The 12,047-nt window shown below is 54.6% G+C and overlaps 1 protein-coding gene across 1 annotated transcript in view; it reads right to left on the bottom strand.

The window, feature by feature from the left end:
* Positions 1–12,047, bottom strand: part of LOC140402242 (cation channel sperm-associated auxiliary subunit gamma-like) — a 317,982-nt gene that overhangs the window by 285,580 nt on the left and 20,355 nt on the right. Inside the window, exon 5 of the mRNA XM_072489871.1 lies at positions 8,003–8,129. Within this exon, the coding sequence (XP_072345972.1) occupies positions 8,003–8,129 (127 nt within the window). The remainder of the gene's footprint in view (positions 1–8,002; positions 8,130–12,047) is intronic.

The following is a 12,047-nucleotide window of genomic DNA, read 5'->3' as shown; positions in this document are numbered from 1 at the left end:
CTTTATCCTCTCCAACTTGATAAACCCTGCCATATCATTTATCCAGGCCTCCACACTGGGGGGCTTCGCCTCTTTCCACATTAACAAGATCCTTCGCCGGGCTACTAGGGACGCAAAGGCCAGAATGCCGGCCTCTTTCGCCTCCTGCACTCCCGGCTCGTCCACTACTCCAAACAATGCTAGCCCCCAGCTTGGCTTGACCTGGACTTTCACCACCTTAGATATTGCTCCCGCCACTCCTCTCCAGAACCCCTCCAGTGCCGGGCATGACCAGAACATATGGACATGGTTCGCCGGGCTTCCCGAGCACCTCCCACATCTATCCTCCACCCCAAAGAACCTACTCAGCCTCGCCCCCGTCATATGCGCTCTATGAACCACCTTGAATTGTATCAGGCTAAGCCTGGCACACGAGGAAGAGGAATTAACCCTACTTAGGGCATCAGCCCACAGTCCCTCCTCAATCTCCTCCCCCAGCTCCTCTTCCCATTTACCTTTCAGCTCCTCTACCAAAGCCTCCCCCTCTTCTTTCATCTCCTGGTATATCGCCGACACCTTGCCCTCCCCGACCCATACACCCGAGATCACTCTGTCTTGAATCTCCTGTGCCGGGAGCAACGGGAATTCCCTCACCTGTCGCCTCACAAACGCCCTCACCTGCATGTATCTGAAAGCATTTCACGGGGGTAGCCCAAACTTCTCCTCCAGTGCCCCTAGGCTCGCAAACGTCCCATCAATGAACAGGTCCCCCATTCTTCTAATCCCTGCTCGATGCCAGCTCTGAAACCCCCCGTCCATCCTCCCAGGGACAAACCGATGGTTACCCCTGATTGGGGACCACACCAAGGCTCCCTTTGCACCCCTGTGCCGTCTCCACTGGCCCCAGATCTTTAGCGTTGCCGCTACCACCGGACTCGTGGTGTACCTTGTCGGCGAGTGCGGCAGCGGTGCCGTCACCAGCGCCCCCAGGCTCGTTTCTTTGCAGGACGCCATCTCCAACCTCTTCCATGCCGCCCCTTCTCCCTCCATCACCCACTTACGGATCATCGCCACATTTGCTGCCCAGCAGTAGCCACCCAGATTCGGCAACGCCAACCCTCCTCTGTCCCTACTGCGCTCCAGAAACCCCCTCCTTACCCTCGGGGTCTTATTCGTGCACACAAAACCCATAATACTCCTGCCTACCCTCTTAAAAAAGGCCTTGGTGATTACAATTGGAAGTCACTGGAACACAAAAAGAAACCTCGGGAGGACCACCATTTTGACCGACTGCACTCTACCCGCTAGCGAGAGCGACAACATGGCCTATCGTTTGAAGTCCTCCTCCATCTGCTCCACAAGCCTCGCCAGAATAAGTTTATGTAGGGCCCCCCAACTCCTAGCTATTTGGATCCCCAAGTACCGAAAGCTCCTTTCCGCCCTCCTCAACGGTAGATCGTCTATCCCCCTTTCCTGATCTCCTGACTGTACTACAAAAAGCTCACTCTTCCCTACATTAAGCTTATAGCCCGAAAAATCCCCAAACTCCCTTAGAGTCTGCATGACCTCCACCATCCCCTCCACTGGATCCGCCACATACAGCAACAGGTCGTCTGCGTAAAGCGACACTCGATGCTCCTCTCCCCCTCGGACCACCCCCCTCCATTTGCTAGACTCCCTTAATGACATGGCCAAGGGTTCAATTGCAATGCAAACAACAGGGGGGACAGGGGGAACCCGTCTCGTCCCACGATACAGCCGAAAACCCCCAATCCAGCTGATAACGTGGAATGCGAGGGGCCTGAATGGGCCGGTAAAGAGGGCCCGAGTGTTCGCGCACTTAAAGGGACTGAGGCCAGACGTGGTCATGCTCCAGGAGACACATTTGAAGGTAGCAGACCAGGTCAGGTTAAGAAAGGGATGGGTAGGACAGGTATTCCATTCGGGGCTGGATGCGAAGAACAGAGGGGTGGCAATATTGGTGGGAAAGCGGGTGTCGTTTGAGGCCAAGAATATTGTAGTGGACAATGGAGGTCGATACGTGATGGTGAGCAGTAAGTTGCAGGGGACGTGGGTGGTATTGGTAAATGTATATGCCCCGAACTGGGATGATGCTGGATTCATGAAGCGTATGTTGGGGCGCATTCTGGACCCCCCCCCCCCCCCCCCCCAACCGGCCCCCTGCCGACTAGCCATCACCTTTTCTAGGCCAGTCCCCTGCCCGCGCCGCCCTCACCCTCCAGTCCCCCGCCCACCTCTTTTGTGTCCAATTCCCCCTCGGCCAGTGCAGCAGGAACCCTATCCCCCCCCCGCTAGACCCATGTCTAGCTCTTTTGCTCCCCCCGTAAGCCAGCTGACTCCTGCTGACCCCGGCTTCCCCCGCCGTCCCATTGACCCCACCGTGTGGGAATCTGCCCTCCCCAGCAATCAGTGTGCGCTCCTCCATTCCCCCCCCTCCGTCCTTCCCTAGCGCAGGAAAAAGCCCGCGCTTTCCTAAGCCTACCCCGCCCCCTCTGGCGCAGCTCCTTATCTCATTTCCCCCATCCCCGAGCCTCCCCTCCCTCCAGCACCGGCGCCCACCATCTCGCACAGTCTTCTCACCCGGTCCCTTTCCCCATCCCCATCCATCACCCAACCCGTGGAACATTTCCTGCGCGTGATTAACACCCTATGTACAACAAACATCAAATATCCCCCCCCCCACCCTCACAAACGCTCAGTTTGAGTCCAACTTTTCAATTTGGATAAAGGTCCAAGCCTCCTCAGGCGTTTCAATCGCGCTGGCTGCAGCATTCCGAATCTCACTCCCTTCCTATGCAGCACCGCCTTGGCCCGGTTGAAACCCGCTCTCTTCTTTGCTACCTCCGTGCTCCAGTACGGGTAGATTCGGATCACCGCCTTCTCCCAGCTGCTGCTCCGCTCCTTCTTGGCCCATTTCAAGACCCTCTCTCTGTCCGTGAAACGATGAAACCGCACCACAATCGCCCTAGGCGACTCATTAGCCTTGGGCCTCCTCGCCAGCACCCGATGTGCCCCATCCAGCTCCAGAGGCCTCGCAGGGGCCTCTGCACCCATCAGCGACTCGAGCATCGTGCTCGCATATGCCCGGCATCGGCCCCCTCCACTCCTTCAGGGAGACCCAGGATCCGAAGATTCTTTCTCCTCGACCTGTTCTCCAGGTCTTCGAATCTTTCCGCCCACCTTTTGTGCTGTGCCTCGTGCCTCTCCAACTTCACCGCCAGGCACAAGATCTCATCCTCGTTCTTTCGTAGATTTCATAGAATTTACAGTGCAGAAGGAGGCCATTCAGCCCATCGAGTCTGCACCGGCTCTTGGAAAGAGCACCCTACCCAAGGTCCACACCTCCACCCTATCCCCATAACCCAGTAACCCCACCCAACACTAAGGGCAATTTTGGACACGAAGGGCAATTTATCATGGCCAATCCACCTAACCTGCACATCTTTGGACTGTGGGAGGAAACCGGAGCACCCGGAGGAAACCCACGCACACACGGGGAGGATGTGCAGACTCCACACAGACAGTGACCCAAGCCTGAATCGAACCTGAGACCCTGGAGCTGTGAAGCAATTGTGCTATCCACAATGCTACCGTGCTGCCCTCATCGTTCTCATCGACTTTTTTCTGCACCTCATGGATCTTTACCTCGTGGGCCTTCTGGGCCATCCCTAATCCTTCAATCGCCGACAACATAGGCGCCAGCATTTCTTTCCGCAGCTCCTCAAAACAGCGCTTAATAAACTCTTGCAGCTCCGGCCCGCCTTCCACTTTATCTCCGGCCGCCGCCATCTTGTTTTTCTTCCCTCGCTTCTCTCGCTGCTCCAACGCCGCTTTTTTAGCCGTTTCACTTCTTGTCCGTTCCATATACAGTGAAGGGGGACCTTGCTCTCACCTTCCCGTTGGGGCTCCTCTGGAGAGCCCGAAAGTCTGTAATCGCGGGAGCTGCCGAATCGTGCGGCTTAGCTCCACATCGCCGCAACCGACAGCCTGTTTGAATTGCCCGGACATTCCTGCGAGGCTGGCTGAAGCAATATGAATTGGCAGGCTGAGCTGCTCGGTAGAAGGCAGCATAGTGGCCAAGTCTGCCACATCGTAGGCATTGTCGACATTTTGCAGGGCATTGCCGTTTTAAATGGGCGGAGCCACAGTTGCCGCACGTCGTAGCGTCAGCACGTTCGCTGCGCCACCGCGCATGCGCGGTGCGGTCGTGCATGGTGCGCGCCTGCGCATTACATTCCTCAACGCCGCCGTCCCCTCGTTTGGTGCGCACAAGCACGGGAGTCCGCAAAAAGCGCGCGAAATGGCCGCCCTCATCCAGGCTGAGGCCCTGGAGGTGCTCAATCACTTGGACCCCTTCCGCCTCGTGGGGACCTTGCCACACCGTTTCAGCCGCTTGGATGTGGGAATACCGACTCGTGGCGTTTTCGTGTAAGACACAGGTCTCAATGGCGGTCGCTAGGGTGAGCTGCTTTACTTTGAGGAGCTGCTGACGTAGGGGGTCCGACTGAACACCGAAAACGATCTGGTCGTGTATCATGGAGTCGGAGGTGGGCCCGTAGCTGCAAGACTGCGCAAGGATGCGGAGGTGCGTGAGAAAGGATTGGAAAGGTTCATTCTTACCCTGCAAACGCTGTTGGAACACGTAGCGCTCAAAACTTTCATTCACCTCTACGCTGCAGTGAGTGTCAAACTTGAGGAGGACCGTCTTGAACTTTGTTTTATCTTCATCATCCGCAAAGGTGAGAGAATTGAAAATGTGGATGGCATGGTCCCCGGTCATGGAGAGGAGAAGAGCAATCTTTCTGGTGTCCGAGGCGCCCTCCCTGTCTGTGGCTTCGAGGAAGAGCTGGAAGCGCTGTTTGAAAATCTTCCAGTTGGCCCCAAGGTTGCCGGCGATGCGGAGCGGCGGCGGCGGGCTGATGTTGTCCATGTTGCAGGATAACGGAATGCTGGCGGAAGGCAGATCACTTGCAGGTAGGTCTAAGAAGTGCTAATATCCCTCAACTCCTGGTATCATGATGTGTTGGGTGTTCTGGATCACATACAGGTCACCAGCACTTGAAATAGTGCAATACTATTTTATTGAATCATTAACTGTTTAAACATACTCAGACTGTGGGTTAATACGATACTAGCTTTAACTAAAGGCTTTGCCTTGTCCTAACCAGTCGATGCACTCAGCACATGGTGAATGTCTGTGTTACAGGCTGTGAGCTCTGTCCTCCTAGCTAGCTGCAACTCGAATGAGCGGGAACTCTGATGTCCCCTGTCTTTATAGTGCGTGTGCTCTAACTGGTGATTGGCTGCGGTGTTGTGTGTGTTGATTGGTCCCACTGTGTGCCCCTCAGTGTGTGTCTGCACCATGATATACTGGTGTATATTATGACAGTGTCCTGTCCTCACAGCTTTACAAATTGAAAATATTATTTGGGGTTATCCTCCGGTATCCTAACAAAAGTCAGGATCGGGTCCGGTATCCTAACACATGGCTATATAGAGATGGATGAATAACTTCTGGAAACAGCTGAAGTCTGTTATGCATCATATGTGAGGTGGCAAAAAACCTTGCAGTATTTGTCTGCCAGACTCATTAGGTGTCATGCTCCTCTCTGCCCACAATCTCCATGACTTGGCCTTCACGTAAAGACTGCATTTTGAAAAAAAACATGGCCCTCACATGGCTGCCTGCTCCCCGTTATTGTAGTTTCTCGAGTGCCTAGAATGTTCCGCAACCTTGTGTGATAGATCCCCACAACCAAAGTGTGCACCTTACTTTTCAGAGACAGATTGCCTTTAATTGTCACAAAGACACAAAATTTGACGTCCTCATCAGGCAAGCTGCAAATCAGCAATACAAGTTGTGTTGACATTGCACTATTGACTGTTTAGAAGAGGCAATTTGTAGAAATAGATAGTATATACACAATGCTTGTTAATATCAGAAAGGACACAAAATGGCTGTTAACTATTTTAGCAATGCTAAAGACACAAAATGGCTGAATTAGCCACTTTCCTTTAAAAATAAGTTACAAACTGTGTAAACTACCTCATGAGAACCTACGGAGTATCTCAACAGCCGCTGATAACAGCTTCACAGAACAAGAAATGCTATGTGTCCTTGATAAGATCAAGGACCCCAGTTGCAGACAGGACATCATGATGTTAGGTTTGAATGACTTCTGTATGAAGTTAGGGGCGGGTAAGACAACACCCACTTTAACCATATATGTGATAACTGGGATGCTAGGAAAATTGAGTGACTGCATGTCATGAAGTGTGAGGCGAATATAGTTGATTGATTATATGTAAATGAGAATACAACTAATTCCGCCCCTTGAATCTGTACATTAACCCGTGTGAGCCTTAGCTCAAGTGAGAAAAGGTGCTGTCAAAGGCTGCGGAGTCTCAGGCCTTTCCTCCCAGAATTCTGATATAATAAACTGCTTTTTTTAATTTATACTCAGGCCTTCGTGTGAATATTTTCACCTCTAACAGACGTTGATCAGTTCCACAACTTCTGGAACCTCTTTCCTTGCACGAGGTCAGGCTCACATTCCAAGCATGACATCCATTCAGCAGCCGAAAGTATTCGCAAAGGGATTTCAGCCCCGTTAATTTAAACAAATATTGTATCCTAATATTTGTCCTCACTTGAAAGTCATAGTGGTTGAAATTGATCTTGGCTGGATGTGTAAAATGGGATTGTAGTAATTCAGCAGCCATCCACTCAGATATAGGATCAATCGGCTAAGACCTTTCAGCCAAAGGGAACTGAGGGGAGTGGAACTGTATAGAACCTCCTCGGGCTTTATGACTCATATTGAATCTATACAGCTACTATCAAATGTATCACAATTATATTGAAGAACCTCAGAGTGCAACTTGATCTATATAGGCAACGTAACTACCGTTGCACTATTTGTAATGACCAGTTTGAAACGTCTGTAACGTTTCTTTGTCTGTATTGAAGCATCTCAGAATGCGACATGATGTATGTAGAGAACCTGAATATTATTGCACTATGTGTGACTTTCACTTTGAAATGTTTGCAATGTTCTTTCAATATTTTATGGAAAAAGTATATTTTTGCAACAAAGAAAGATCTGCTGATCTCCATGAACCCGTTTCAGACGGCTATGGCAATTGCCAGTTTCAAGACATTGTCCCTTAAAATTACGCTTTGAGATTATGGGGGTGATTTTCCAGCTCCTTTACGCCCCGGCGGAAATAATGTTATGGCGAACCTCTTGCGAGAGGGCCATAACGGGTTTGTAACGGGGAGATCTCCCCAGTCCCTGTCGGCAACGTCATCAGTTTCAGACCCAGCGAAGGCGTGAACCTGAACATCATGCATACATGACGTAACGCTAGCGGGAATCACTACCCGTCTCCAAAAACGGAAGCCAGGTGCGACGACAACGTCGGGGTCTCGGAAACAGCGTAGCCCACAGGTGCTCAGGGCCATGGCAGGGCAGCGCAACCTGGGGCACTGCCAAGGAGCAGGGCAGCCGAAAAGCGATGGGCCTGAAGGGAGCGTGGCCTGAAGGGGGCTGAGCCTTTGGGGAGACCCATTGGGGGGGCCCAATGCCAGCAATCTTTGAGGGGGGTTGACAACCATTCATGACGGCGCAAAACAGGACACCTTCCAAAAAAATGTCAAAGAGTGGGAAGATCTGGAGGGTAAACCTGCCCATTTCACTGGGAAACCACACATCAGTTTTCAGTCAGAACCTGACACTTTGCCATTTTGGGGGAAAGTTTCACCCAGTATGTCCAAAAGTGTAACATTTTGTGATGAAATCACTTTATTTTAGTGATGGCACTAACCTATTTAAAATACATGTAGAACTAAGCAGTAGGGAGAGGAATTCATCAATTAATTAAATGGCTACATGGTATCAAATACAGCACAATTTCGTGGCAATCATATTCACAGAATCCACTTATTTGGATAAATATTTGAATAAAATAACAAAAAGATATTTTACGTTTGTCACCATACTTCTTATCTGGTATATTCTGACCGATCACATTGCTGGTGATAAGCGCTTCCGAGACTACGGATCCATTCTTGAATGGCAAAGGAACATACCATCCCACGCCACAAATCTCAGCCGAACATTCAGAGACTGACAAGCAGAAGAAAAGAGAAAGGTACAAAACAGTGTAGATCTGGTTCATAAAGGCTTGGCACAGCATGAATAAGGTTACCACACCAATTACACCCCTCCAACCCCACTTCCCTACCCCAAAATAAATGTAGTTTAAGATTGATTCATCGTCCATCACAGGGCCCTCCTACACTCTCCTGAAACACTGAGACCACTTTTTTGTTATTCTTTCATGGGTGTTGCCGGGCCCAGCATTAGTTGCCCATCCCTAATTGCCCTTGAACTGAGTGTCTCGCTCGGCCATTTCAGAGGGAAGTTAAGAGTCAACCACATTGCTGTGGGTCTGGAGTCACGTGTCGGCCAGACCTGATAAGGACCACAGATTTCCTTCCCTAAAGGTACTGATTTGTAAGTTACACAGTAGCACAGTGGTTAGCACTGTTGCTACACAGCGCCAGGGTCCCAGGTTCGATTCCCCGCTTGGGTCATCGTCTGTGCGGAGTCAGCACGGTCACCCCGTGGAGAGGGCATGGAACACACACATAGGGGGTGAGTGAGTGAGGCATGGACACGTGAGCAAGAGAGCAAGGCAGAGACATAAGGGATTGAGAGGGCGAGGCATAGTCACACGGGCTAGAGAGTGAGGCAGAGACACAAGGGGGCGACAGGCGGGGCACGGACAAACGATGGGGGAGGGGGAGGAACAGAGACGATGGGGAGTGGGTGAGGTGCCGACACGGTGGGGAGAGGGGGAGGCACGGACAAACGATGAGGGGAGGGGGAGCGACAGACACACGGTGGGAAAAAGGTGAGGCACAGGCACGGTGGGGAGAGGGTGAGACACAGACACGATGGGGAGAGGGTGGGACACAGACACGGTGGGGAGAGGGTGGGACAGACACGGTGGGGAGAGGGTGAGACACAGACACGGTGGGGAGAGGGTGAGGGACAGACACGGTGGGGAGAGGGTGAGACACAGACACGATTGGGAGAGGGTGAGGCACAGACACGGTGGGTAGGGGGTGAGGTACAGACACGGTGGGGAGAGGGTGAGGGACAGACACCGTGGGGAGAGGGTGACGGACAGACACGATGGAGAGAGGGTGAGACACAGACACGGTGGCGAGAGGGTGAGACACAGACACGGTGGGGAGAGGGTGAGGGACAGACATGATGGGGAGAGGGTGAGACACAGGCACGGTGGCGAATGGGTGACACACAGACACGGTGGGGAGAGGGTGAGACACAGACACGGTGGGGAGAGGGTGAGGGACAGACACTGTGGGGAGAGGGTGTGGGACAGACACGGTGGGGAGAGGGTGAGGGACAGACACGGTGGGGAGAGGGTGAGACACAGACACAGTGGAGAGAGGGTGAGGCGCTGATAAGATGGGGAGAGGGTGAGACACAGACACGGTGGGGAGAGGGTGAGACACAGACACGGTGGGGAGAGGGTGAGGGACAGACACGATGGGGAGAAGGTGAGACACAGACACGGTGGGGAGAGGGTGAGGGACAGACACGGTGGGGAGAGGGTGAGGCACAGACACGGTGGGGAGAGGGTGAGGGACAGACACGATGGGGAGAAGGTGAGACACAGACACGGTGGGGAGATGGTGAGGGACAGACACGGTGGGGAGATGGTGAGGGACAGACACGATGGGGAGAGGGTGAGACACAGACACGATGGGGAGAGGGTGAGGGACAGACACGGTGGGGAGAGGGTGAGTCACAGACACGATGGGGAGAGGGTGAGACACAGACACGATGGGGAGAGGGTGAGGGACAGACACGGTGGGGAGAGGGTGAAACACAGACACGGTGGGGAGAGGGTGAGGGACAGACACGGTGGGGAGAGGGTGAGACACAGACACGGTGGGGAGAGGGTGAGACACAGACACGGTGGGGAGAGGGTGAGACACAGACACGGTGGGGAGAGGGTGAGGGACAGACACGGTGGGGAGAGGGTGAGGGACAGACACGGTGGGGAGAGGGTGAGGGACAGACACGGTGGGGAGAGGGTGAGACACAGACACGGTGGGGAGAGGGTGAGACACAGACACGGTGGGGAGAGGGTGAGGCACAGACACGGTGGGGAGAGGGTGAGGCACAGACACGATGGGGAGAAGGTGAGACACAGACACGGTGGGGAGAGGCTGAGACACAGACACGATGGGGAGAAGGTGAGGGACAGACACGGTGGGGAGAGGGTGAGACACAGACACGGTGGGGAGAGGGTGAGACACAGACACGGTGGGGAGAGGGTGAGACACAGACACGGTGGGGAGAGGGTGAGGGACAGACACTGTGGGGAGAGGGTGTGGGACAGACACGGTGGGGAGAGGGTGAGGGACAGACACGGTGGGGAGATGGTGAGACACAGACACAGTGGAGAGAGGGTGAGGCGCTGACAAGATGGGGAGAGGGTGAGACACAGACACGGTGGGGAGAGGGTGAGACACAGACACGGTGGGGAGAGGGTGAGGGACAGACACGATGGGGAGAAGGTGAGACACAGACACGGTGGGGAGAGGGTGAGGGACAGACACGGTGGGGAGAGGGTGAGGCACAGACACGGTGGGGAGAGGGTGAGGGACAGACACGATGGGGAGAAGGTGAGACACAGACACGGTGGGGAGATGGTGAGGGACAGACACGGTGGGGAGATGGTGAGGGACAGACACGATGGGGAGAGGGTGAGACACAGACACGATGGGGAGAGGGTGAGGGACAGACACGGTGGGGAGAGGGTGAGTCACAGACACGATGGGGAGAGGGTGAGACACAGACACGATGGGGAGAGGGTGAGGGACAGACACGGTGGGGAGAGGGTGAAACACAGACACGGTGGGGAGAGGGTGAGGGACAGACACGGTGGGGAGAGGGTGAGACACAGACACGGTGGGGAGAGGGTGAGACACAGACACGGTGGGGAGAGGGTGAGACACAGACACGGTGGGGAGAGGGTGAGGGACAGACACGGTGGGGAGAGGGTGAGGGACAGACACGGTGGGGAGAGGGTGAGGGACAGACACGGTGGGGAGAGGGTGAGACACAGACACGGTGGGGAGAGGGTGAGACACAGACACGGTGGGGAGAGGGTGAGGCACAGACACGGTGGGGAGAGGGTGAGGCACAGACACGATGGGGAGAAGGTGAGACACAGACACGGTGGGGAGAGGCTGAGACACAGACACGATGGGGAGAAGGTGAGGGACAGACACGGTGGGGAGAGGGTGAGACACAGACACGGTGGGGAGAGGGTGAGACACAGACACGGTGGGGAGAGGGTGAGACACAGACACGGTGGGGAGTGGGTGAGGGACAGACACGGTGGGGAGAGGGTGAGGGACAGACACGGTGGGGAGAGGGTGAGGGACAGACACGGTGGGGAGAGGGTGAGACACAGACACGGTGGGGAGAGGGTGAGACACAGACACGGTGGGGAGAGGGTGAGGCACAGACACGGTGGGGAGAGGGTGAGGCACAGACACGATGGGGAGAAGGTGAGACACAGACACGGTGGGGAGAGGCTGAGACACAGACACGGTGGGGAGAGGGTGAGGGACAGACACGGTGGGGAGAAGGTGAGACACAGACACGGTGGGGAGAGGCTGAGACACAGACACGATGGGGAGAGGGTGAGGGACAGACACGGTGGGGAGAGGGTGAGGGACAGACACGATGGGGAGAGGGTGAGGGACAGACACGATGGGGAGAGGGTGAGACACAGACACGGTGGGGAGAGGGTGAGGGACAGACACGGTGGGGAGGGGGTGAGGTACAGACACGATGGGGAGAGGGTGAGGCACAGACACGGTGGGGAGGGGGTGAGGTACAGACACGATGGGGAGAGGGTGAGACACAGACACGGTGGGGAGAGGGTGAGACACATACACGATGGGGAGAGGGTGAGACACAGACACGGTGGGGAGA

Source organism: Scyliorhinus torazame, chromosome 25 (assembly GCF_047496885.1).
Source record: "Scyliorhinus torazame isolate Kashiwa2021f chromosome 25, sScyTor2.1, whole genome shotgun sequence".
Classification (NCBI taxonomy): Eukaryota; Metazoa; Chordata; class Chondrichthyes; order Carcharhiniformes; family Scyliorhinidae; genus Scyliorhinus; species Scyliorhinus torazame.
This window is presented reverse-complemented; position numbering and strand designations above follow the sequence as displayed.